This window comes from Ictidomys tridecemlineatus, chromosome 5, assembly GCF_052094955.1.
Source record: "Ictidomys tridecemlineatus isolate mIctTri1 chromosome 5, mIctTri1.hap1, whole genome shotgun sequence".
Lineage (NCBI taxonomy): Eukaryota > Metazoa > Chordata > Mammalia > Rodentia > Sciuridae > Ictidomys > Ictidomys tridecemlineatus.
The window spans coordinates 81,242,671-81,269,097 of NC_135481.1; the positions used below are offsets into that span (position 1 = coordinate 81,242,671).

At 37.0% G+C, this 26,427-nt stretch overlaps 1 protein-coding gene across 13 annotated transcripts in view; it reads right to left on the bottom strand.

The window, feature by feature from the left end:
- Positions 1 to 26,427, bottom strand: part of Npas3 (neuronal PAS domain protein 3) — an 836,745-nt gene that overhangs the window by 413,461 nt on the left and 396,857 nt on the right. For 8 of the 13 annotated variants that reach the window (XM_040275944.2, XM_040275938.2, XM_040275936.2 and 5 more), the window contains one exon: positions 13,150 to 13,232. In XM_040275944.2, coding sequence (XP_040131878.1) covers positions 13,150 to 13,232 — 83 coding nt within the window. The remainder of the gene's footprint in view (positions 1 to 13,149; positions 13,233 to 26,427) is intronic. The other 5 variants (XM_040275939.2, XM_040275937.2, XM_040275945.2 and 2 more) reach the window with 1 other exon arrangement.

Genomic DNA, 26,427 nt, shown 5'->3' on the forward strand with positions numbered 1-26,427 from the left:
CTACTCTTGGTCTAATCTCTACACCAGATGAAATTTACTAAATCATTGCATCATTCTAAGATGAAGTATAAGAGTGAATTACTTTAGAGGACATTTTTCTGGGGACCTAAAGGGCTATATATAGATCTTTAGCAATGATCTGATCAGACAATTCCTGCAACAGTTATCCCGCCTCACAGGAATGTGACTAGGCCCTTCTGTGTGGGTAATCCAACCACTACTTACACATTACATTTACCAGAATGACAAATATTTATAATAATTTCACTAATGCCCAAAATATTTTATTTGAAACAGAAGTAAAGCAAAATGGTATGACATTGCTTTTCTTATTGTGCTGTCACAAAATAACACTGTCCCATGGATTTCTTACCTGCATCAGATATTGTCAGATCTTGAACCGGCAAGTGTCTGGTAAATGATATTCACAAGGAGCTAGTAGAGAGTAATAAAAACAGCTGGAGACTGAATGACCACGAACATCTGACCCAGCTCCTGGACTTCCCTGTAGGTACACACCTGTAGTCCAGAGAGTATGGATCCCTGGAGCAAGTCTACAGCTCCCCTCTCCCCAACATGATGCCTTGAGCGCCCTTTTTTTTTTTTTTTTTTTTTTTTTTTGCTGGTGCCTACACATTCTGGTTTCTATGATCTTCAATGAGAAAAGTATGATCCACATCAACTTAGAAGAAGAAAACCACATACAACCATGTATCAGCCATGAGGTGCTATTGGGAGCCCAGCTCTTGAAATCAGCTTTCCTTCCAAAACTATTTTTAAGAGACAAGGATCACAATTTCATTTTAGTTGATTTACAGAAAATCAAATAGTTGGCTTTTGTCTTCTTCTTCTTCTTTTGTTTATCCTGTGTGTGTATAATTTTTTTCTTTAACATCCCCCTCCCATTTTATGTGGTTAAAAAAGAGATATATGATGCTTGCCCACCCCGACAAACACACACACCAACAACTTCTTATGGAAGATTTTTCTTTGATAATCTTTCTGTCTTTAGAAAGCTAGTGAGGAAGACTATAGCATACATTATATTATAATAATTGTTCAATTATGTATTCAATTTAGATCATATTATATTTAGAGATTTTTCTAAATATTTTAAAGTAACTCTGATTTGATTCTTCTAAGCTACTTTTCCCAAATTTCTCAGAATACTACTGTTGTAGGCTATTCACAAGTGTCTGCAATCAGTTTAGTCTCCAAACCTTTAGTCTCTCAAACTCAAATGAACCCAAAAGGCTTTTGAAGTTCTGGAGACTTTGAGAAAAGAAAGCAGACCCTGTCACACTGCCTGAGTTTTGAATCCAAGGTTAATGATAGCTGTGTCACTCTTCTATGTCATTCCTAGCTCATGTGGGTAACAAGAACATGATGTCTTCTCCCACCCAGGACTATTCTAAAGCCAAGAAGAACACTGTAACCTAGCACAGATTTGCAAATATCTTTATATATCACCACAGAGCTATAAATACCTACAAATGAGAAAATTATTCATATTCATATTTACACATAACCTTATGAGTTTGAGACCTCTTCCCACTTTTTAAATTGACAGTATAATTATCTTTCTGTCCCATTTTAATCTTCAAATAATCCAGTCACCTTTAGTACCTGAGAAATAATTAAAGATGTTTCCATACTTCGCAAACAATATTCTTAGCATGCCCACAAATGAAATTTGCCTGATCGCAATGATATTGCTGCTCTTTTGTTTTCTTCCCCCAGTCTTTACTATAAATGCATATGCTAAAAGAAGGCATGTGTCAGACCCTCCAACTACTCCCACCAAGACCCACATGAATACCAAAGTTAAAAAGGTATGTGTGAAGGAGGTGAACTGTGTAGGTTCGTGATTATAGCAAGTGCTCATTGATAGGCATCAGGCTGGGTGATCTGACTCCCTCCTGTTGTGTCTACAGGTTGTCAACTTCTCTTCAGCTGTCACTCTCTATGTGCTCTGTGCATAGTATCTCATATAAGCTAGGCATTGTGTGTAGCCATTCTCATCTAATTCTTGTAGTACTCTGCAAGTACTCTTGCAGTGTGTGTAGGTGTTTTTTTTGGGGGGGAAAGCATCATATATCTCTTTTTTAACCACATAAAAAAACTCCATTCTGCACTGAAAAAAAAAAAAAAAGAAACTTGGAGAGTTTAAGTACTTTGCCTAAGTTCAATATCTAAAATCAGGGATCCAAATCCAGGTACAACTGACAATGGTTCTGCCTCTCATGGAACCATGTTATTTTATTTTCTTCCTGGTCTTCTCCACTCATGGTGGGAATGCTGAGGAGCCAAACATAACTCATTTTGTACTCCAGTATTTTCTCCAGTCTGATACACATTAGGCACTCAGTAAATGTTTACTGAACTGAAGCTCAGTACTTTAAGATTTATTGTCTGGTTTTCCTAGATCCTGACCACCCAAGATAATCTGTTTTGCAACTAGAAAGTCCTCATTTACTGGTTTTAGTTAAGTGCCCAGATGCCTTGCCTTTCATTCACAGTAGTGACTTCAAGCCCTTCCCTACCCACAGATTTCACATATTTCTTAGCAGAAAATGAACGCGCTTAGTCTGCAAATCAAAGTTAGTGATGTGTATAAAAACCCAGGATGATGGGTATCTGCTGTCCCTCACCCTCACCCCATCATAGAAATCCCTCTGAGTTCTCTCTTCTGGTCTTCATGTGGAAAGGTACCCCTTATCAGCATAACAGATGATAGATTTTTCTGCAACATGCATGAGGAAAATCATATGTACCCTTCAATGCCTGGCAAACATAATTTATAGCAATGGATGAGGACTAGTTCTACCTTCTAGCTCTTCTGGAATTCTTATTGGCTCTTTATTCCCATTTTTCTAAGAAAGTTGAGACATAATAAGAATAATAATGACACATCACATCTTAGTTTAAAGGAAACTTCAATTTTGAGTCCCTCTATAAGTTGTATTTTCTAGTTGTTTCTAAGTTGGTAATGACTATTTAGACAACTGCTTTGTTTTTTAAGAGAAGGGTTTTCATTTGAGGTAAAAAACACATGGTCGTTTTTAAATGGTGTATTCTGAACTAATGTACACTGTCAAATATAAATACTATCAATATAAACAATGTTTGTTCTATTAAATTAAAATTATATTGAGGATTTATTGATAATGTTCCTTATTTCTTCTACATTGATAATGCTCCTATAAGCACTAACATGTTTCTTAAGAACCTGCACAGTATCCTTAGACTACTCTGCATATAGACAGAAACATTAGCTGTCTATCAAAAACTTTCTATACACAAGATTCTATACTAAGCATTTTGAACTTTACTATCTTTACAACATGCCTCCAGGAAATCCTTTCTTCAATTTTAAAGATGAAGAAATCAAGGCTCAGAGAGGGCAAGAAATAATTCTAGGTCTACACAGTTAAGAAATGAGCAAGCTGAGGCGTGAATTCAAATTGGCTGGATACAAAAATCTCTGCAGATACTGAATTTGCCTACACTTTCCATGTCCAGAGGATATGAATGAACACTGAGCTGAGAATATGGAGGTAAAACAAAGCCCTGGGTTCTGAGGTTCACTCTGACTCTGCCTCAGATTTATTTGCTTGTTTTTTTTTATTTACCAGGTATTTTCTGAGAACCCATTATAGAAAGATCTCAAATTTTACACTTTTAATACACAAATATTAATACCTGCTCTGGCATGCCTCTGAAAGCTATAGGAAACTTATACTGAATTGGTGGGATTTGAGCTTTTCAGAGAAAATTTTCATGAGTTATTTTTCCATACTGTGGCAAATGAAGAGCCCTAATGTTCCCTTCTGTTTTTTTAAATGACAGGTTTTAAACTTTCACAACTATATAATATCTTCTCATAATCATGAATATGATTTCATATGGTCTAAGTTGTTTCTGAATAGTAAATTATACTTTTCCCTGCAAAATGAAATTTTAAGGCAACTTGGTATCATGAAATAATAGTTTGCCATCAACTCTATATGTACTTCAGTTTTTCAATTTTGCAAATGGAGATTTTGATAAAACATATATTCTTAAGATAATGTGAAGGCCAATAAGGAGGTCATTCATAGTCGTCTCATACCAAGATTCCCCAATAGATGCAATTCAGTTAGTTTGAAACATTAATCTAGATAGAAAACAAATGCCACGGTTACAGTGCTGCCTACTTCATTAAACCTAACACATTGCAGGTGGAAGATCCAACTGACTACCTTGATATTAGTTTGTCAAACTAGGCAATGAACATGTCACATCTATTCTATAAAATTGATTTCAAAAGTTATTCATATACAGTAACCTGGGCCAGTTTCCAATCGAAGTTATGAATTAACTTTCAACATTAAAAACATTTTTCTAAATGTCAATGCTGCTATCTTATTTGAGGTGAAGATATGGGAGAGGTGAATAACAGATTTAAGAAATTTCTGCTTTTCTTTCCTATTCTTTCTTTTTAAATAAAAATTCTGCAATCCTTACTTTTGATTGTTTTACAGCTCAATTGATAAGGTGTGTTCCTTTTTTTTTGTTCAAGAAAATTTAAAAGCAACTAATTTAAATATGCAAAATTATCTTGAGTTGTTCATACGTGAACTTAAAAGCCGTGCAACACAGGAAAATTAAGTAATTATGCCTCCAAGTTATTTACTGCAATTAAGCTCATTTATCATATGCAAATTAGTGCAAACTGGTCTCATTAGTTACTAAATTACTCAATATGAGCTGAACAATGTAGCACTCCAGTTTGTAATGAAAAATCCCTGTAGAGGCAAGCAGTATCAATTAAGCTAATTTGCATATGCAAATATATTCACTAACTTTCTCTTTTTCTATATTTAGTTTTACATTTTCTTACCATTCCAGATCATGGAGAGACTTTAGGGTCACTCACCTATCTCTCCTTCTTCTATCATAACTGAAGGAATTAATTCAGAATGCCTCTATTATTTGAAATCATTTCATTTTATTTTAGTGCTGATGTCCAGAGGGATAGCACTTTACCAAGAGCCATCAGGAAAAAGATAATTCAAATTCCTAGAGATCATCACTTCTTTGATACTTATAAGTTCCAATAAAATAAATAGTTGAAATTCTAACTCATCATTAAAATAGAAAATACACTTGAAGGCATTACTCTTGTGCAGAAAAGGCTTTTGAAAACATTACCATCAGATGTAGAAGGAATGTTGACTTAGCTAGACAGCATCTTAATAATAATTTGTATTTTTATATTAGTCAGCATTTGAGCTATTATAGGTGTATTCATTCACTCTCCTTTGCCTAGATGTTTGAATCATATTAGTTAACATTTTAATTTATTTTGCTGAAAGAAATTAAAGGTGATATTGATAACAGCCCTTTTGACATTCTCTACATCCACCCCAACACTGTTTAAGTATACTTTACAGTATCAACTATACATTGTTTTTGCCTATACTTCCAGTATATCTTCTCTACCAGAATATTCAGTTCCATAGTTGACTGGTCTCTGAGATTGGAGTGGAACTGTGACATGAAGTACCTGAACACTAACAAGGATATATAGAAGATAATATTTATTTTGCTTCCCTTATTACAGCAATACAAATTTTCAAAAATTTTTGGTAGAGAATACATATGTTCTCATTTGTCTGACAATAAATCTGCAACACCAATATGATATATCGACCAACTATGATTCCAGCATCTGTTCTTTTTTAAAAAATTCATTTTATTTTTATTTGTAGATGGACATAATACTTATCTGTTCTTTTTTTAATTTATTTTTATGTGGTGCTGAGGATTGAACCCAGGGCCTCACACATGCGAGGCAAGTGCTCTATCACTGAGCTACAACTCCAGCTGTAGCATCTATTCTTAATCAACCTATTGTCGGTAACAATATAGAACTATAGAAATTAAAATGTAAATCTTAACCTGATTTTCTTCTAAATCTGATCCATAACAGACTCTGTTAAAAAACACAGGCTTGGGCTGTGGTTGTAGCTCAGTGGTAGGGTGCTCACCTTGCATGTGTGAGGCACTATGTTTGATCCTTAGCACTACATAAAAATAAAAAAAATAAAGGTATTGTGTTCATCTACAACTAAAAAAATAAAATAAAATAAAAAAAAACACAGGCTTTTTTTTTTCTTTTTTGAGACATGTCTATGTACTATCCTATATTCCATAGTGGAAGGTGTTGAGAGGGAAAACTTAAAAAGACATGAATGAAATCTGACAGTTCATTTAGGCCATCATCCATGTCATTTACACAAATCCTTGATGAGTTTGTCTAATAAATAGAAAAAAAGTTACTAGTTAAATTTGAGTAACTTCTCCGTATTTTTAGAAAACACGTACCTTAATGAAACTATTTTCCTATGGTCTACTATAAGCCATATATTCATTTTGTACAACAGAGTTCTTCTACTAATAAATTATCCTTGCAAAACTATTTTCCTAGATATGCCAAAGAAGGAAGACATACAATCATACAACCATTCTACTGAGCCTACTGTCAGAGAACCTGATGTACTAGAGTTTTAAAATGTTCTTAGAGGTTCTTTATGGTCCCTCAAAGGATCTGTCAACTGAAGTTCTCTTTCAGTTTGGGGCCTAAATGTTCTAAGAGCAATATGAAAATTCCCTTTTGACCAAAAATAATGCAGAGGCAATGACCTAGACCTGAGGGGGTGGTTCATGTAATATAGCCAATCAAAAAATTGATATAGTGATACCATTACTTCCACTTAAGACATTTCTTATAGAATATCCTTTTTAACTGAGTTTAAATAATAAATTCATTCCTGTGTCATTTTTGTACAAACATGTGAGTACTTATGATAAAATCATCCAAATCATAAAGTTTTATTTTATGATATCAAACATATTAAGCAAAAAGACTGTCTTTCAATCACTTTATAAGCACATGACAGTTATTAGTAATTATGTGTATTATACAATGTCAGTAGTATAATATATATGTACATATAGTTTTATATAAAATGCTGAGAATGAATTAAAATATAAGCTTTAAATATCTTCTACTTACTAGGTCTGATTTGATTGTTTTAACACCTGTGAGGTGAGTAAAGTAGCATTAGTATGGAATATGCAAAAACATATTACAACTTTATATAACAATTATATAAACATTATTTACAGAGTGAAAAAAAAAAGCAAATCCTTCTGCTAAGGGCATACAAATAATTAAAGTACTCCATTCATAAATCTGGCACCTAAGGGAAAGCCATTCCGGTAGTTAATTTTATGACTTGCAAAGATGATATTTATTATCATTTTGTGTTTCGTTAACTTCAATAAGTTAAAATATGAATATGCTATCTGGTCACTAAACTGGAAAAGTAAAAATAAATACCATTCATATTTTTTTTTCATGCTAAGGAGAGAATGAAGTAGAAACACTAATGTCCTATGGAGAACTTTCAAAGCAGAAACCAAATTTGTGCTTAGTCACATGTACCACATTTAGGAAAGATCCTGCCTCATTATCTCCTGAAGTTCTTGGATTTTTACCTAGCCTGTCACAAAATGTATAATCCACAATCTTGACTCCTTGCCTTCTCATTCCTCAGCTAAACTTTAAAGAGTCAAAGAGGAATATAATGACTAAAATGTCTTGACTCAGGCCCAGTAGGTACACTCCACAGCCCTGACATCCCTTGAACCCTTGTCTCCCTTGGGAAGTTGGCTCTTTCCCAAAATTCATCCCTCTAATAGCTACAGGTCCACTGGGACCATAAAACTGATCACAGTCAATAGTAAGGCTCTTTGAGAATGGTGGCCCCTGAGTTGGGCAATGTACAACTCTGGGCCTTGGTCCTGCCCCCATACACTAGTACTGTTTGGAAACTGGCCTCACAGAAGTTGATTTTACATTGATGGAATCCTCATAATATTCAGCTTTTTCCCCTTTCGGTGGAAAAGAAATTTTAAGAAATTTCATAAAATTTCCTAAGAGAAAAATATGGTGAATTAGATATACAAAATAAAAACACTTATTATAGTCATAGCATGGATGCATCAAAAATTAAGAAGTTCATCCTCATCTCCTACCCTCAACCTCTATACACCAAGGGAAATGTGGTTTGTATTTCAATGAAACAGCATTGGAGATGCAGGTAGCGGGGAAGCGTGGCACCTGCTGCTGTCAGCCCCTCACTGGTATTTTGATCTAACCTCTCCTTCACCCTCCAAATTCAGTCAGCTTCCTAATCCTGTTCACTCCAACTATAATTATCTTAATTTTTCACTCTTAAAATAACTGTCTTTTAAAATGCTCTCACCATTCCTTGGGAAGTATTTCAATCTAGCTTTAGCATCCTGAGTTCAAATTTTACTCTGTTACCTAAAAAGACATGTAAACTTGAGTTATTTTAGTTTTCTAAGTGTTAGACGACTTAATTTGAAAACATACATAACCACAACCACAGTACCTATCTCACTGGGTACACATTGTGAATATTTGATGATATGAGAAGAAAAGTTAGCACAATACATAAAACTTAGTAAAATTTTAATCAACTTATACTAAAAATCCATTTGGACTAGATTCTTCTAATTGAAACACATATACATGTACACCCTCTCAGTTGGTATTTGCATTAGAAATGCAAACTTTTAGATATAAGCAAAATATCCAATAGTGGAAAATGGTTAAATAAATTATGAAACATCCATAGTATGGTGTGTCATTTAGCCATTAATAATAATGAAAATCAATCCTTTCTTAATACAGATATGACCACAAGATATTGATTTTAAAAAGGTGGATTGCTAAAGAGCATATAATTGGCTAACAGAGCTCCTTTTCCATCTATCTTCTGATATGCACAAACTGTTTGGCCCCATAAATCTCAGACATATAAACACAGTCTCACAGCATGAAATACGAAATATTTCCTTGGCACTATCATTTCATCTCCTGCACTTCTTTTATTACAAACATCCACATTCTTCTCCTTTGCCTTCTGCCATGTGTTAGGTTTATCTTCTACACCTAACACTCCAGTGCAACTGTTTCAATTGAAAAAATTTAAGGCATCTCTTCAGTATTTACCCTATTAAAGATTTATCTTCAGCTACCTTGACATTATTAATATTTCTTCTCCTAACAAAATCAAATTCTGTGGTGTCCTATTCCTTCTTGTCTTCTCTTTTCTCTTTGCATTTTAAGTGACAACTTGCCCCCACATGCTCCTTAACCCTCTCTTTGCTCTACATCAGTTCCATGGGTTTTCAATCCATTCCTTGATTTGAACTGCCCTTTATTTCAACACCAGTGATTAGTATTTCCAAGCCCTATTTTCAGCCCTAGCTTCAACACTGCTTCAGAGGATCAGACCCAGGATTACAACTGCTCACCTCATATCAACTTGGCTATTTAAGAAAATATCCCTTTAAATTTCTCTCAGGCAAGAGGATCAGGATAGCTAGCTACCAATCTAGAGAACCTGTGACCATCATGAATCCTTCCATTTCCTAGTCTGTCCCCTCTATTTAATGACCTTGTGCCAATGATCCTATCTCAGTTTCATAATACTGCCCCATTCACAGAACTCTACCTTGGAGAAGATCTTCACCTTCTTTCTTGAAATGTTGTAACAATTTCCTAAACGGTCTCTTTATATCAGGCTCTCATAACTCAAAAGACTTCCTAGACACTGTATTTTGATAACTCCAGAAATAAACCAAATCCTTCCTTGTCACTTCCCACATAAAAGTCGTCTCCATTGGCTCATCACTAGTTAGAGAATCAAGTCCTCACCTCCTGGGTTGGCTCCCTAGGCCTGTCACACATGGTTCATGTAATTTCTCCACCTTCATGGCTTATGTGCTTCCTGAACACGTGGAACAGCCATCATATCAAACACACAAACAGTCCCCCAACAAGATCTATTTCTTGCTCCCTTGCCTTTGTGTTTGATACTCTCTTTGATTCGAATATTCTTCTATTTTATTCACCTAATAAACTCCTATTCATCCATCAACAACTTTGAGATGTCATTTTTTAACATTTCATGGCCAATTCTAGAGTCTTTGCTCTCTCCAAGCCCTATCATACTTGACCAGTTTAACGTTGTTCACTCCTGGTTCCTGTTTCCTCAAATGAATGCAAGGTAGTTAAAGATGGCAGCCTCATACAATGAACACTGTGTTCTTACTAAGTATCTGAAATTTTGGAAGGAGGGTAAGTGACATAAACTGTGAGAGCAGAAACCATACCTCCACCTTGTTGAGAACACAGCTTTTATAAAGTATTTGCAAGAGAAGAAAGGGTCGGAAAGAGAAAAGAAATGAAGAATTTATCCCAAGATGCCAGGAATTAATCAGACTCTACCGTAGACCCTCTTGAAACGAGATGTAGAAATCATCTTAACCTTGCAGAACCTTGAGATATTGTTGAAGATGCCATAGACATGGAATCTACAGGCTCAAGGATTTCCCTGATAATTAGGCAAAGCAACTAATTACATAACATAAAGGATGCTCTTCCTGATAATACTACCTCCCAACCCCATCTTGCCCACAATATTTTTACTTAAGAGAATAAAATAGTATAGTTCCATACAGATTTTGTAGTTCTTCTACTCCATTACCATTAATATTAAAAATCAAATGATAAGAAAAGTACTAGTCTCTATGGAAATTTCAAGATTATTGCTTGAATTTCTTGTCAGCATATCTATGAAACCACTTACATTTTAAAGTCAACAGCTTTGAACATACCCCACATGTGTATTTGGGTGTGATTTCTTTTTTCTTCTTCAGTTGTACACCACCTACCACCACCACCCCACCCTCTCTCCTTCTTTCTTTACTCTGAAGTCAAACTGAAACCACCTGTTTTTTTTTTTAATGAGGTCTTCAAATATATAGAATAGGCATTAATGTCCTTTTAAGTTATGTGTGTTCCAAACTAAACTTCCCCAGGTTCTTTGTTATTCTTCATGTAACATGATTTCTAGTTCACTTGCTAGACTGGTTATTTTCTTCCAAATGACATCCAGAGGTCTAGACTTCTCTTAAAATGTAGTGTCTGAATAGAGTGTGGCCACTCAGTGTGGAGAAGAGCAGGCAGCCTCCTATTAGATCCTCTCTCTCAAAGAAGCTTAATGTTGAATGGGCACTTGAGAGAGAGCCAATCTATATTTTTATGCTGAGTTATATTTGATTCAAACTCTAAAGTTCTATATTAGTTTTTAATTTTTGCAATTCCTAAGTCACTCTCCCATAGGATTTTGGAATCTTGATTTCCAGAATAAAATTAGAAGAAAATGATCATCTAGGGCCATTCTTTGAACCGTTTTTTTTTTCATTGATTCATTCTTAAGCACTGATTGCTTAAGAGTATAAACAGAAGTAATCCTGAATAACATCACAATCCAACAATATATGTCAGGGCTCACACAAAACTTATAATGGAGATTCTGAACAAAGTATATACAGGAAAGAAGGATATAAAAATTTTAAAATCTGGGGCTGGGGACGTGGCTCAAGCGGTAGCGCGCTCGCCTGGCATGCACGGGGTGCTGGGTTCGAATCTCAGCAACACATAAAAATAAAATAAAGATGTTGTGTCCACTGAAAACTAAAATAAATAAATAAATATTTAAAAAATTCTCTCTCTCTCTTTTAAAAAAAAAATCTGGAAAGAAATATAATCCTTTCTGTACCCTTAGCCCTTATTAGTGAATCCTGGGTTACTGCCAAGGTAACTTGAAACTGTATGTACACAATGGAATAGCATCTCTTAAAGTGGGTTTGAAGAAATATTAGTTCCGAGATATTAACATGTATTAATGGAAAAAATGAGAAATACAGAATAAATGAAGACAGAATTCTCAAGTCCTCATGTTTCCAAATGTGAATTTTAAGTTCCCAGATCTTAACAACATTAAAATTATCTCAGAAGGTTATTGAAAATGATAAATTCCTAGCCCTGAATCCTATATCTCTGATTCAGTAGACCCAGGTTGAGGTCCATGAACACACCCTTTCAGCAAGGGTCCAGTGATTCTGAAACTTCCAGCAAAAGAACTGCTCTGAAAAAATCCTGGGATTGAACCATGAATTACCTTACTTTTTCAGGGAGAACTAGGAGGAGGTTTGTAGTATACATAATTTAGGGAATAATGTGCTAGATTCTATACTACTTTTGAATTTCTAGAAAATGAAAGCACCATTGAGGTAATTTTTTAACTCCAGATAGACAGGAATCTGGAATTTACTTTTATTTTGCCACAAAGTTTATCGAAGAAAAATGTAACCTTTTAAAAAACATAGCAACTTGCCTAAATATCCCAAACATGTCTGCTTCTCAAGTTCCAGGTAAAAATATCTTTCACAATTAAAAGAAAATTTGGTCATGGCAACATTTATCCTGGAAGCAAGAATAATGTAGAATAATTGCCCATGTATGAACGCAAAAGTATTGAATAGATGGCTTAGTGTTAAGAAAAAATTTTTGAATAAGTGAGATGTTGAGCTGGGAATGAGTCTCCTCTAGGGTTAAATAACTATAAGTATTTAAGTAACCTACATATTTATTTGTTAGGAAGTTCACTGGGGAAAAAATCAATTATTACTAGTCTTCTTTACTTAAAAATAGATTTCAAAAAATGTCACCCTAAGAAATTTTCTAATTTGGAGAGACAAACATTAATATTAGAAGCACTTAACAAATACAAACTCAAGCAAGGAACTGAAGTTTGGCAACACATAAAAATGTCACAGTACTTTTACAACAAAACTTTGCTCTTCGAAAACAATATATAGCTCCAAAGACACACACATATATCCACTTACAAACACAATATACGCACAATCACTCTGAGAACAGCCAGTTAACTATACATTGCACATTGACTAAATAGAGCAACCCATCTAAATGATTACAGCACAAGTAATACTTGCCCTCCCTTTCTCATTAATATTCTCTCAATGGATGACTTTCTAAAAAGGAGAAAAAAAATTTATAAGAATTTCAGAGTTCCAAGATAAAATAACAACAAATACATATTTGAAATTTCAAAAATTTACCAAAATATAAAAGTCAATCTATGATTATTATTATTTTTTTGTAAAATATAAGCAAGCTTCTTTTTCTTTTACAGGTACCTGCAAAATGTGACTTCCCAAATGTGCTTCAAATACTTCAATAGCTAGTGCGCTGGGGCTTCTCCTTCGTTGTGCACCTATAACTTAAAAAAAAAAAAAAGAAAGAAAGAAAAAAAAGAAAAGGAAAAAAAGAAAGAAAAGGAAGAAAATAATTAAGTTGGAGCTCTGATTTCATGCCTGCAGCTTAATTTCTTTCCAATTGCATCACCATCTAGTTACAATATCAATGACATCTGAAAGAAACACTACCTACTATTAACTTTGGTTCGAGTTGTTTGGACTTATGCTTAGGTTGAATAGCAACATCTAGAGACAAAAAATAAAAATAAAAATAAATAATTTTCTTTTGTATTGTTTTTCTGACACTGGTGTAAAAACATATGAATGTTCATATTCCTTTAAAATAAAGGTATTAATATTTTTTAAACACCTTTTGACTGCCCCTCCATACATAAACATTTTGTGTCCTCTGGGCTAGAAATACCAAATAGGGCATTCCTTGTATTTTCTAATGAAATGACTTTATCACAATTTGATACGAACAAAATATCAGATAAGAGATTATCAAGAATGACATTTTGAACTAGGACTAAGATGAGTGAAATTCATATTTACCAAATGTTTACGTGTAACTGTTCTACAGGGTTGATGAGCAGTTCATCTGGACCCCTGACTAGCAGTTCCCAAATACTACTGTTCTAATATTAGCATGGGGTGGGCCCTCTTCAAGACATGGCCCACAAACTTTACACGAAGGCACCTGCCACTTCAGGAGGCCCCACAGTCTTAAACAAAAGTGGGCCTAAAGAATTCTATTTGTGGAATTCATAATTGCAGGTCCTCCTTTTCCATTTTTTTTTTAAGCATGGGTTGACAATGTGCTTTTAAACCTCTTTTACTAGATAGATTTTTTCTTTCTTTTTTTTGGAGGGGGCGTTGTTTATTTACTTTTGTGGCTGTTTATTGTTCTTAAGCATCATAAAAATCTGAAACTCTGCTCTCAGTTATAAAAGGAAATGTTCAGATCTATATGTCCAACAAGTAAATTCTTTGTGTCCTGCTTTTCTTGAAAACTTTATCATAAACCTCTGCTTCTTTGAGCCTAGATACCATTAATTGAAAATAGAAATCAAAATCCCCTGCTTTCTTATGGTTAAAAACACTTTCAGCTAGTTAACAAGAAAATTCCAGCAAAATGCTGCTGGGAGAATCCTGTTTCATTTCAGTTACTAAGTCAGTCGGTCGTATCCGTAGCTTAGTAGGGATTATGCTATAAATGCACTTACGATTATTGTGCTGTGCAAAAGTAGGGAGTTTACCCCTGCAATTGAGAGTCAGTGTTTGCAATGTCTGAAAAGCACTTTGAAAATAGCATGAGTGTTAAGTATCATTATTAATGGCAAGAGAAAAATAAAAGGGATATTTTTTCAATGGGAAAATTTATAAAATATAATTGAAGAGTGATTATTATTAAAAAAAATTTCCAGCTGGAAGGGATCTGGGAGATTTCTTCTCTAACATCCTCATTAGCCTCAGGAGCAAAACATACAACTAATAATTTTAAAACAGAAAAAAAATCAGTTTTTCATCCTGAAATTAATCTTTATTGTAAGTATGGACCTAGGATTTAAAAATTTTTAATATTCAGATATATTTAAGACAGCACTACCGTGTGTGTGTGTGTGTGTGTGTGTGTGTGTGTGTGTGTGCATGCGTTTCTGATTAATTTTCTATTCTAACATGCACATTACTCCCTTCAAAACTCCTTTGGCATTTTTGATAATGCAGCTGTCTTGCTGAATACTGTTTTCAGTTTCTAGAGTGTTAATTGCACATTATGGTAGCTTGGTGTGAATGATCCCACATGAATAAAATCTGCAGCCTTTTTTTTTTTTTTAAAGATTATGGGGGTGGGTGGCTTTGGGGAGGGAGAAGAGGGGAGTTGAAAAATTTCTAAAGTGTCCACTTTCTTTCAGAGGCAGTAATTAGGATTCAGAAAGATCCTTATTAATAGTTCATAATTTGGGGGGCACTTCAAGGCTTTCAATTACAAAGTTCAAAATAAACCCTTGCACCTCATTAAAAAAGAATAGACTAACTTTACAGAATATGAACTGTTCTATGAAGAACTGGATTAAGAGGGGGCCAAGAAAGCAAGGGCCACTAACATACAGGGGACCCTAAAACCTCAGGAAATGTAAAGAAGCATTATTTGTTAGAAGGCCCATGAGGAAAGCTCCAGTAATAACAGATGGCAACTAAAACGCTTTCTAGAAGCCCAGAAACAGTTGTCTTGAATAACAGGCAGGGGTTATTCAAGCCTGGCTATCTTTGGCCTTTCTTTTCCTGCCTTTCCCCTGTTAGGCTGTTTAGGCTGCTCTCTAAATAAATGTCTTCATCAGGTCGTAGGTTCATGAGTCCTACCTGCACAGTTATTCTTTGTTCTTCAAATCCTCCAGAAACCTGAGAGTGCATCCTCATACATGCTAGCACAATATACAAGTATCTTGTAAGTAGTTTCATGCTATTCTATTCAATGGCATTTTTATGGCACTGGAACTTCTCTTGATTTATATGTTTTGCACTTAGGCAGGTGATGTGGGTCTGTAATGACACTTCCTAATTTTACAACCAACATAAATATGTTAAACAGGGGCCCATTATGCCCCTGGTAGAAGCCCTGCTTTAAAACTCTAGCATTATTGGTAACTGAATAGATGTTAAATACAGACTTCTTATCTTGCACTTATTCTATCACATTTGGCATTTTGAGAATTGAGACACTGACAATTCAGGAATACTGTGAACATAGTTATTTTGTTTTTTTTGTTAATCTCATTGTGTTTATAGAGTATCATTAATGCTCAAAGAAGGACTAAAAAGCATTTCCTCAATGAGGTCCATCATCTTCACAAAAATAACATGGCTTATGAATTGCTCTCAGATTTCTCTATTTTAGAAGTTGACATTTTCTAAACCCCCACTCCCTTCTTCCCCCCATAACATCATCACCATTATTATTATCATCATCATCATCATCATCAATTTTGGTACTGTGGATGTTGAAACCAGGGACTCTTTTTCACTGAATTACATTGACCAGTTCATTTTATATTTTATTTTGAAACAAGGTCCTACTAAGTTGCTGAGGCTGGCCTTGAACTTGTGGTCCTTCTGCTTCAGCCTCATGAATCACTGATATTACAGGCTTCCACCACCATGCCAGGCTCAAGTTATACTCATTATTGCTGAACAGTAAGAGTTTCATCTGACATATTTCATTTGTTTCTTCAACTAAAAGCTAATCTTTTGAAATTTAAAGAACACTAAACCAAACACATACATCTACACATACATGTGTGCATGTGCACACACACATGCACATTGATAAATAAATGGAATGAGCGATCCCTCGTCTATGAAGATTATGTCACTAACTCTAGACAGTGAGGCATGAAAGCTGTATACTTTGAAGATCTTATAGAGATTGTCACAAGAAAAAAAATAAAACCATAATAATATAACTTAAAAATCTTTTAAGATTTTCTGAGTGCCAATCTGATGTTAAAAAATCTCTTAGCTACTTACCGTAAAGTAACTAGTGTTATAAAACCCAATAAATAGTCCAACAGAAAAAGCCATTTAAAACAAAAGTAGATACACTTTGTTACCGTCATTAACAAGTACCACAATCCTACTTTCTCATGTTTTAGAAGAGTTGAAAACAAAACAGCGGAGATTTTAAGAGACTTTAAATGGAAGAAATATATAGGGAGAAGTATTATTTTTTAAATTTAAAAAAAATCAGCTAAGCAAATCCTGACCTGACCATCTCTTTCAGAAACCCCCAAATGATCTGATGAAATTATAGGACCATGCATGTGGTCTTATTCTCATTAAAAAATAGAAGACACATAAGGAAACCAGAGTCTAAAACACATGTCTGAAAAAATTAGTTTTACCCCCACCTACCAATGTCAATTGTAAATTAGTAAATTGTAAATTACCCCCCACACACACACCTAAAAAAATGTCCCAATCTGGATTCTTCGGCATAATCTCACACGGTGGTCTTTGTGAGTTAATTCTATGCAATAAAAGACAATCCTCTTTCAGAAATCTACCACACACGCCCAGTCATATTCCTGGCCAGGGCTCCTCACCTCCAGGGATGCACACCCCTGAGGAAGGCTGAGGATTAGCACTCCGTGGGAGTTTGACCTATTCAACCAAAAGGTCAACTTGCCATAGAAGAACCCATTACAAAACAGAAAGAGGACAGCTCAGTGGACACACATAATGAAAAGGGGGAAAGTCATGGCCCTCCTTGCCTTGTGCCTTGCCTTGCCCTTTTCCTTTGTAGCCCTCCCCACATCATCCCTGGCCAGCACAGTTGAGGGCACAGGCGGGGAACTACAGCTAGACTTGCTACGGAAGGAATCCCCTTGAAAGAGGTATTCCAAAGTGAAGACATCGTGCGGCACGGGTGCCATAGCTTGTTTTACTAGGAAAAAGTCATCATCAGCAGGTAGGAAAGATTGTGTTAGAGGTGCCTTCTCACCCCCTCTCCCAAAGCTGTGGGGAACAATATAGAATCCTAGGAGACTGCAGCCTGTAAGTTCTACAGGTCGTATCAGTATCTTAAGAATGGAATCATTCAGCCAGTAAAAAGGCAAGATTCATGCCAGGTCACCTCTCCTGGCTGCCTTCTGACTTTCATCCAAGGAACAAGCAAGGATCTTTTCCCACACTGAAGAAGGGAGGCCCGAAGTACGTGCTTAATGGAATCCACAGGCATCACTCCCTGGGCTTCAGCATTTGGCTGAGCAAAGTCAGGGTCTGCTAAAGAATGGAGTACAGAATGCTTAATGAGTCTTTCCCTGGCTACCAAGGAAAAGAAAAGGGATTTCCCTTCAAGAATCTCAATTAGCCTTCCTCACTATGGGGCAAGGAAGCCAGGGAGGATTTTCACCAGAACTACGGAAATTTATGGTGTGTGTGTGTGTGTGTGTGTGTGTGCGTGTGTGTGTGTGTGTGTGTGTACGCATTTCCCTATCAAAATGAAAACTGCTATGTTTGCATGTACCCTGGGATTAAATCTTCACAATCACTCTGGACCTCAGTGTTCTGCCTACAGTTACAAATTGCATCTGCTAACGGGAAACTCCTCTTTGTTTGTGTACGACTTTGACATGGGGAATTTCAGGTTTGGAGAAGAGACACTGAAACAATGCTGGGTACCAGCTTGACCCGTATGACAATATTATAATTAAAATTGCTGCTGAAAGCACAGAGTACTATTGAAAGCATGTGGAGTTTTCATGCAGTGCATCATCTAAGTATCTGTGAACAAACAATAACAAGGCTTTTTCAATGCACTTTCACCAAGATTAGTATTTGCCATTTAAAGTGCAGGATAACTGATGACCAGGAAAGAGAAATAGGGAAGAGCATTGTTAATCAGGCATATGAGGACCAGACTAAAAATAGAAGAAAAAAAATTCCTATATTCAGGAGTAATACACTTTGGGTTTATTTATAAGTTTATATTTAGAGAAATTTTTTAAATTAAAAAACTCATTCATAATTCATATCCCCAAAATTATTAATATATTTTGTAGTACAACTAATTTAGACAAAAGAGGTATTCATTCCAAGAACAGAATTGAAACTTTATGCCGATTCAAAAATTTTTAATGTAACACATTTAAATTTTCTCCACAATTTAAGTCTGGATGGAATGCATTAGGGAAAAGAATTAGGGATGATAGTTTTAATACATACAAATGAATTGCTGAATTTGGAAAAAGAAGCCATGTCTGCTGTTCTCTAAGAAGCATATGTGTATTGCTTCAACTACTAAAGAACTAAGGGGACATATGCATTGCTGATAGGTCTATTTAGTGAAGGGAGTGCTTTATGCTTTTCATGTTCTTAAGCATTAAGTAGAATTAAATGATCTTTGAAAACTTGTCTTTACAATTTTCCACCAAAATGGTATAGTCTTTAAATGTTAAACAGCACCCAAACACCACCATAATAAGTCTTGAGGACGTTTTCATGTATTTGATCAGCAACAAATTACAGGCACTTCTTTTTCGTACAAAGTTTGCATTTTAAAGATTGTTTTGCCCACCTCACCTTCTTTTTCCATTGAATAAAATGAGATATTTCTCCATCTGTAGCTGGCAAAAGAAGAAAATGGCCTTTCTCCAACAATCTGGTAGTTACTATAGGAACTACTGTATGGCTCTCATATGGGCTACTTATAGGGTGATTAACATTCTTCACAGGAGAACCCACACTTCCCCCTTGACAATGGAATTTTTAAGGCAGTGTATTAAGCTGCCATTTGGAGTGACAGCATCTGAGGGCATGAGGAAGCCCTGACAGTCAGTGTCTCTGAGGACAAAACCTCAGGAAAATGCAGGCATGGTCCAGAGCCAGGATGAGGCTCAGGGGGTAGGTATGTAAGGGAAACCCTCAAGAGATGCAAGGGGGAAAGCCTTGATAGACAAGGACATGCATACATTCCTCCAGACTCCAAAAATAATCGTTACAAATCCAAAGAAGGCTTTTTTTAAAAAAATGGTTATTACTCAACTGTTCCAATTTTACTTTCTTAATTTAAGAAGGCACTTTTTAAAGGAATTTAGTCTTTCACCTAAAAGACATCCAAGGCTTTTCTGAGTATATTTATTGGCTTCATCAATTTGATGTCACAAGGATTGCTTTCAAATGCAAAGATTAGTTAACTGTTTAATTCTCTTTGCACAGTAGTTTGCTTGAGAATTTGCTCTTTTTCTTCACAAAATAAATAAAGGATTAAAAAAAAAGATCAGTCATGACAAAAATCAGTTCCTGTCTGTGGATTCCCAGCAGAGATATGAGATATGCTGGTTTGCATTCCCTGCCCCTCAATCTGGAGAAGTTTCAAGAGTGAGACACTTATAAAGTGACTTTGGAATATAGGACAGGATGTCTATGAGTGGTACAGTCTTGAATGTTATCTAACATGAACTCAGCAAGACAACGTGAACTAATTTATTCTGACTCAGGGCTACAACAGCAAAGACATGTTGGCCTCACTGTGAGGCAGGCACTCTACTGGGTTCCCAGGACACGATGATGACTGAGACACAGTCCACTGAGCCCCACAGTCCAATGTATTGAAAGAGTCCTGTGGGTCATGCAGAGCGGGACTCACAGATACTTGTCCAGGCCCCAAGTATGAATGTATTCCTGACACAAGAAGGTTGCTCCTTTTGCTGTTGTTTAAATTCCTCTTCTTCCCATGAGCACATTCCACTACAAACCATCTACTCTGGGGATGTCAGGCAGGAACACCATATGTCTCTCAGGAACTAAGCCATAATTCATGGAAACATTCCAAGCCCTCTCTGACCACAGCTTTCTAAGAGAAAAACATCAGAGGACACATCAAGTTTGGTATTTGAATGTGGCACTAACTTTGCAAAGTTTAACACTTGTCCTTTAATTGGGAGAAATCAGCTTCCCTGTGAATATACCTAAAACTTTTGTGAGTAGTATAAAGTTTTAATCTGGGGTAGATTTCCCCTCAAGGGGAACCTATTATACTTTCACTTTCCAAAGTGTCTTAAAAGTCTTTACAGCAAGTGCCGCTTTCTGACTGCCATGCTGTCTGACCTCAGGGGCACTCTGACAGGTGGCAGCATGATCCTGCCTAGTAGGAAGGAGTGGACAATACCAGTAAGTCTATGCAGTGTCAGTCAAGTGCACTTACTGGTAAAAGGAAGAGGTCTACATCTGTTAACTTGACTTTTTTTTTTTCAGTCTGGTTCCCAAAGCTTCTTGTTATGACATTTACACCATCTGCTACAAATACTGAGGTAAGTCAGGCACAACCTTATTACTTCCAGCCTAATGCTCCATCCACCCTCTGGGCTTTCCTAGGCCACTGATACGACAGGGAACTAGGAAACATTGGATCTGCAGGAAGCAGCTTGTGTTTCTGTGGGAGAAAGAAGGCAATGTTTCTTGTCCTCTTCCCCCTCCTGCTCATCATTCATATGTTCAGTCATCCTCCCCACCCCCACCCCCCATCCTGCCTTTTCTTTCTAGCTTTTGGGCCACATCAATGCTTGGCAGCATGGTTGGTAACTTTCTGCCAAAGGAACAGTTAACAGAAATAGTTTGTGGAGCAGTAGGAGGGGATAGCTCAAAGGACACAAGACTGTGTTTATGACAGTACCTACTATAGAAGTCACTCTGAACCATTTCCAAAGCTCAGCTATCTTGGGTTGTGGTATCACATGTATTCATCCAAAATTTAGTGAAGGCTTATAATATGAAATATATTAACCCCACTAAGGTGCTAGAATTATAAGCCAGGCTCCTATCTCCATTTCTAAATATGTTGGCAGAAGAAAACTATAAGTATTCATGTAAAAATATTTGTTGAGCCTCTAGTCTGTGCCAGGCACTATGTCAGAGGCTATAAAAGGAGAAGGCACCACCCTGACCCTCCAGATGATCAAAATCTAGCTGGGAGACTGACACATCAACAAACAAATCAAATGCAAAAAATGGGCTTCTCATCTCAGGATAGGGGCAGGGAGCAGTAGAGTCAGGAAAGGCCCCAGAGTAGGATACTGCTGGAAGTGGGGTATGGAGAATGAGGTCACAGGCTCAATCAACTATGATGGTCAGGACCCTGAGAAACACTGGTCAAATACAAAGGCAAGGACAAGGGTACATTCAACAGCGCTATGTATGCAAGGTTCCAGACTCGTCATTGTCCATTCCAACTTACTTTTCCTTAGGCTGCAACATGAATGGATGATCACACCACCAGACACTAGGGCTGGGACCCCCTTTACACTCACCTTCTAAGAGCTCAGCTATGCAGCCAAATAGTCACATCACTATACCCAATGCCCACTTGTTGCTATTTGAAAACCCTAACTTTACAAGTCTACCTCTCTCTCTACTTAAACACCACTGCTTACATCAAAGCTCCTAAGAGCACACTCACATCACAGCATCCAACTTGGGTCTATGTAAGGCAACTGAGTCACCAAACAGATTGTTATATCACTTAGGAGCTCTTGGTGGGACTATAATGATTCAGGTCTTTATTGTAGGATATCTGATTCATTTCCAGGATGCTGCTTGTCCTCTCTGCTTAGAATGGGAGCTCAGTGGGGAGGCTCCTATTATCGGGAGGTAGTTTGCAGAGAATAAAGAATTTGTGTTCTGGAGCCAGGAAGACTTAAGTTTAAATCCTCTGTTTATCCCTAATTGGATGGATGGTGTTGAAAAAATTAGGTTCCATGAGCCTCAACTTCTCATTTTGTCAAAAAGAATGCTTCAGTGCTTCATAGAGCAGGTCCGAGGATTCATGACGTGCCTGGACCCACTTTTAATTTTCCTCTTGGAATTTCACTTGCATAGTGTCAATCCTACTAGCTATCACCTTTACAAGCCAGAGGAGTTGTTCTGTGCATTTCTGAAATCTTAGCAGTTATAACAGGGCCCAGAACATAGAAGGCAAATGAACCCTGCAGTGCCTGGTGCCTAGCCCACCAGAGGTGCTCAGCACACCAACTCTCTGCATTTGGTCATGAAAAGTAGAGCCTGGGCTGAAGATGACTTCTCAATAGCTATCTTGATCTCAATTTTAACAGGAATCTTGGAACCTTTTTCCCTGCATGTTGTCACCAGCTTGAGCCTTTTCTAGGGCAGGAGATCAAATCTATACTGACACCACAAACCCTGAGAGCCAACTGCAATCAGGGTCTCCAACCAGTGCAAACATTTCACACACACTTGGGCAAAGAGCCAGCAATTCATTGAGTGTCAGCAACTGTCCACTGAATTTCCTTTTGAAGGATTCACTCATGCCCTATTCCAGCAGTAATTGGCATTCATTTTAAGATGCTGAATGCCTCAGACATAACTTGATTAGGTAAACGTACACAGTCACCACCACTGGAAACCAAAATCAGCTCTTAAAACCCTACCATCTTCCCTCTGATTTCGTATAAACAAAGCCTGCATGATTATCAATGGTAACTGAGGGGGAGCTAGGTCTTGCTTGTGTTAGCCGAACAAAGTCTGTGTCATCAGTGCTGTCTGTCCCTTGGGGACTTGGAGAGAGTATTATTTAGGCCAAGTGAGGAAATAAATAAGAATGATGAGCAGTATTTGGAGTGCACAGATTAGTCAACAGGCTTATGAAACTGTCAGACTTGGAATCCAGACAAGACACATCATATACTTGTGCCCTCATCATGGACATGAAGCATATTTAGGAAAGAAAACTTAACTTTAAGGACCTGCAATTTAGATACAAGGATGAGCTTGAGCCCTTTGCTATCAGAGATTCTTAACATGTTTCTTTCTTTGGATAATAGAGTTGTTTAAGCAAACTCTTTTCCTAAGACAACATTCAAACATAAAACCTTGCATATACAATTACAGAAAATTCCAGAGAAATCCACCCACAGACCCCAGGTCAAGAACTCTTATTTCAGATAAGAACCAAACATCCACATAAACCCTGTACCATCAGTGGGACTGAACAACTGATTCACTGAATGAATGAGTAAGTAATCAAATGAATACTCAAATGAATGAATGCAAGGAGATTCAGTCAAGAGAGAATGCACAGCTCAAGCAGACACTTGTATTCTGTGTGGAGACTGTGAGACTGAAAGAAGCAGCCAGTTAGTGGGTTTATTCACAAAATTGCCTTGTGGAATTATACACTGCTCCTCCCCTTCTAAATGCAGACGGAGGGAGGAAAGGAAAAAGAGATAATGAAGGTTTGCAAATGAAGTGGGTACAACTGTGCAATCAATCAACATTTTCTGAAAAAGAATCTGCATCACTTGCCAAAAATCTGAACTGAATAACTGAACTAGAATTCTGATGAGAACGGACTTTGCCACTAGCCAGTCATTTTTATTCATCTTCCAGCTGTCTTGCTTCTCTTTTGCAAAAAGCCATGGGTCTCCTCAGTGTGGCGGGTTCAAGCATGGGAATTTCTTTAACAATGGTCAAAGACATCCCCCCCATTTATTCTTTCAATTTTATTCTTTCAATAAGCCTTTACTGTTTACTCTGCGACAGGTACTATGTTAGTAGGAAAGGATATAATTCAATCATTTACCAGAATATTCATTGAGGGCCTACTAAGTGCCAGGGAATAGGCCATCAGAGAGTGTGCACAACCCTGCATAGAGCTGACATTCTAGTGGGGGAGTCAGACTCTGACTATAATCACAATACATGCAGTTCTCTATATAAGAAGTAAAGAAAAATAAAGGGGCAAAAGGAAATAAGAGGCAGCGATTTCTATATAGGATGGGAAGATCAGGAAGGCCTCTCAGAGGATATAACATTAGAGACATGAATTAAAGTGAAAGTGGAGTGTGATGTCCTGGTGAGAAGAAGAGCAAGAGGGAAAAAGCTTATGAGGTGCAAATACTGATAAGGAATCAACAACAACCATTGAGAAACTTAGAGACTCTGGAGAAAGAAATAAAAGCAGTAATAAAGTAATGGTTGACTTGGGGTATCCCAGGAAAGGAGCATTAGACTCTAATGAAATTTAAAAATGTAAGAGGAGATTTTTAAATTTTTAAATACATGGGCTAGAAATAAGTATAAATTTCCAGGCAAATAAGCCATGGATGGGGTGAGGGAGGCGGTGAGGGAGCTGAGATAGAAAGAAGATGATATGTGATGATTCAAAGTGAGCAAGATGTGGGAGATTCACGAGTAGAGGAAGATAGCAGAAGATATCTGTAGGCCCAGTTGCAGATGGCTATACAAACACTGCCAAGGAGTTTACAGTCTACACACAGCACATGGGGATCCACTTGAAAACTTTGAGCAGGGAGAGGTGAAATCCCACGTATATTATATCATGGTAGTGGTGCAGAGGGACGAAATGTGTTTGGAGGACAGTTGAAAACATGGCAAGGGCATAGTCTAGACAAGAAATTGACTCTGGTAAATGAGTTCATCCTGGAGAACAGTTGAATTCTGTAGGCATTTAGCAGGTACAACTGAGAGAGCTTTTTCCTTTGTTTGACTGAAAAACAAAGGAAAAAAGAGAGTCAAGTACAAATTCCAAGCATCTAGGTTAGCAAGCAGTATGGATGGTTCCACTGTTCTCCATGATACAACATCAAGAGGGAAGGTGTTAAGGAGAAAATTGGGATGTTGAGCAGGGGTGTCATGACAGGTCCATTGAGGGGTCTAGTGGGCTTGAGGTTCAAGATTGAGTTTTTGGTTGAGATGGGGATTTCGCTGCAGGCCATTAGCATACAAATGGAAATAGAAGTCATGAGAAGGCAGAATGAAATGGGATGAGGGATGGGGGTCCAGTCTAGGGAACACCTGAACCTACTGGAAGGCAGAACAAGGAAAGGCACCAAAGAGCTTGAGAATGAAACTGCCAGAAAGACAGGAGGTGGACAAAGAGGCAGAGTGTTCTAGAAGATGGAAAAATCGAGCATCATAGAACAGAACCATCAACTCCATCAAACATCATGGGAGGGCACTGAAGCCTTAGGTGGGGGTGCTGCCATCAGTTGAGGAGTGAATGAGAGGTGAAAACATGAATAACAAATTTTAAATTCCTTTATAGAGACTGGAAGTTAAAAAAAAAGAGGAAAATATGGGATAAAAGCTGGGCAAGGACAGTAGTAGAAAAATAATGAGGATGAAGAGATTTGTTTGGTTTTGATTGTGTTTTTAAGTCACTTGGGGATGCTTATACTCTCAGAAGAAACAGTAAAAAGTCATGAGTCGAGGAGAGAGGCAAAACTCTCAAAAGAAGCTATAAACTTACCTGGAGTTTAGGTAAAGCTGAGACGTAAGCATCATGCTCTTCCTTTAAATTTCAATATTTCACTATACCCAGAATCTACAAAAATAATGCATGGTGGTTTGGCCAACCCAGCAGGGCTCTTAGCTTCAGAACAAGTTCTCCTTATTAGTGGTTAAACAACATAACAATCTGCAATCCATGTTCCTAAGAATGCTTCCATGGGGAAAGTCACCCGACCTATCTAAACTCAAGCCATTAATGCTCCCCTGAAACTTCTGGCCTGTCCACAGCTCACCCTGTGTTAACCAGTCTATTCCACGGGTTCCTGCAAGCAAGCTCACAATTTCAGAGCTGCCTCACTCTTTTGGTTTTTTCTGTTGTATAAATAGGGAACCATGTAGTTTTTCCAAAGACCATGGCTTCCACTGCTGCTGAGTTTCCTGCCAGTTTTCACA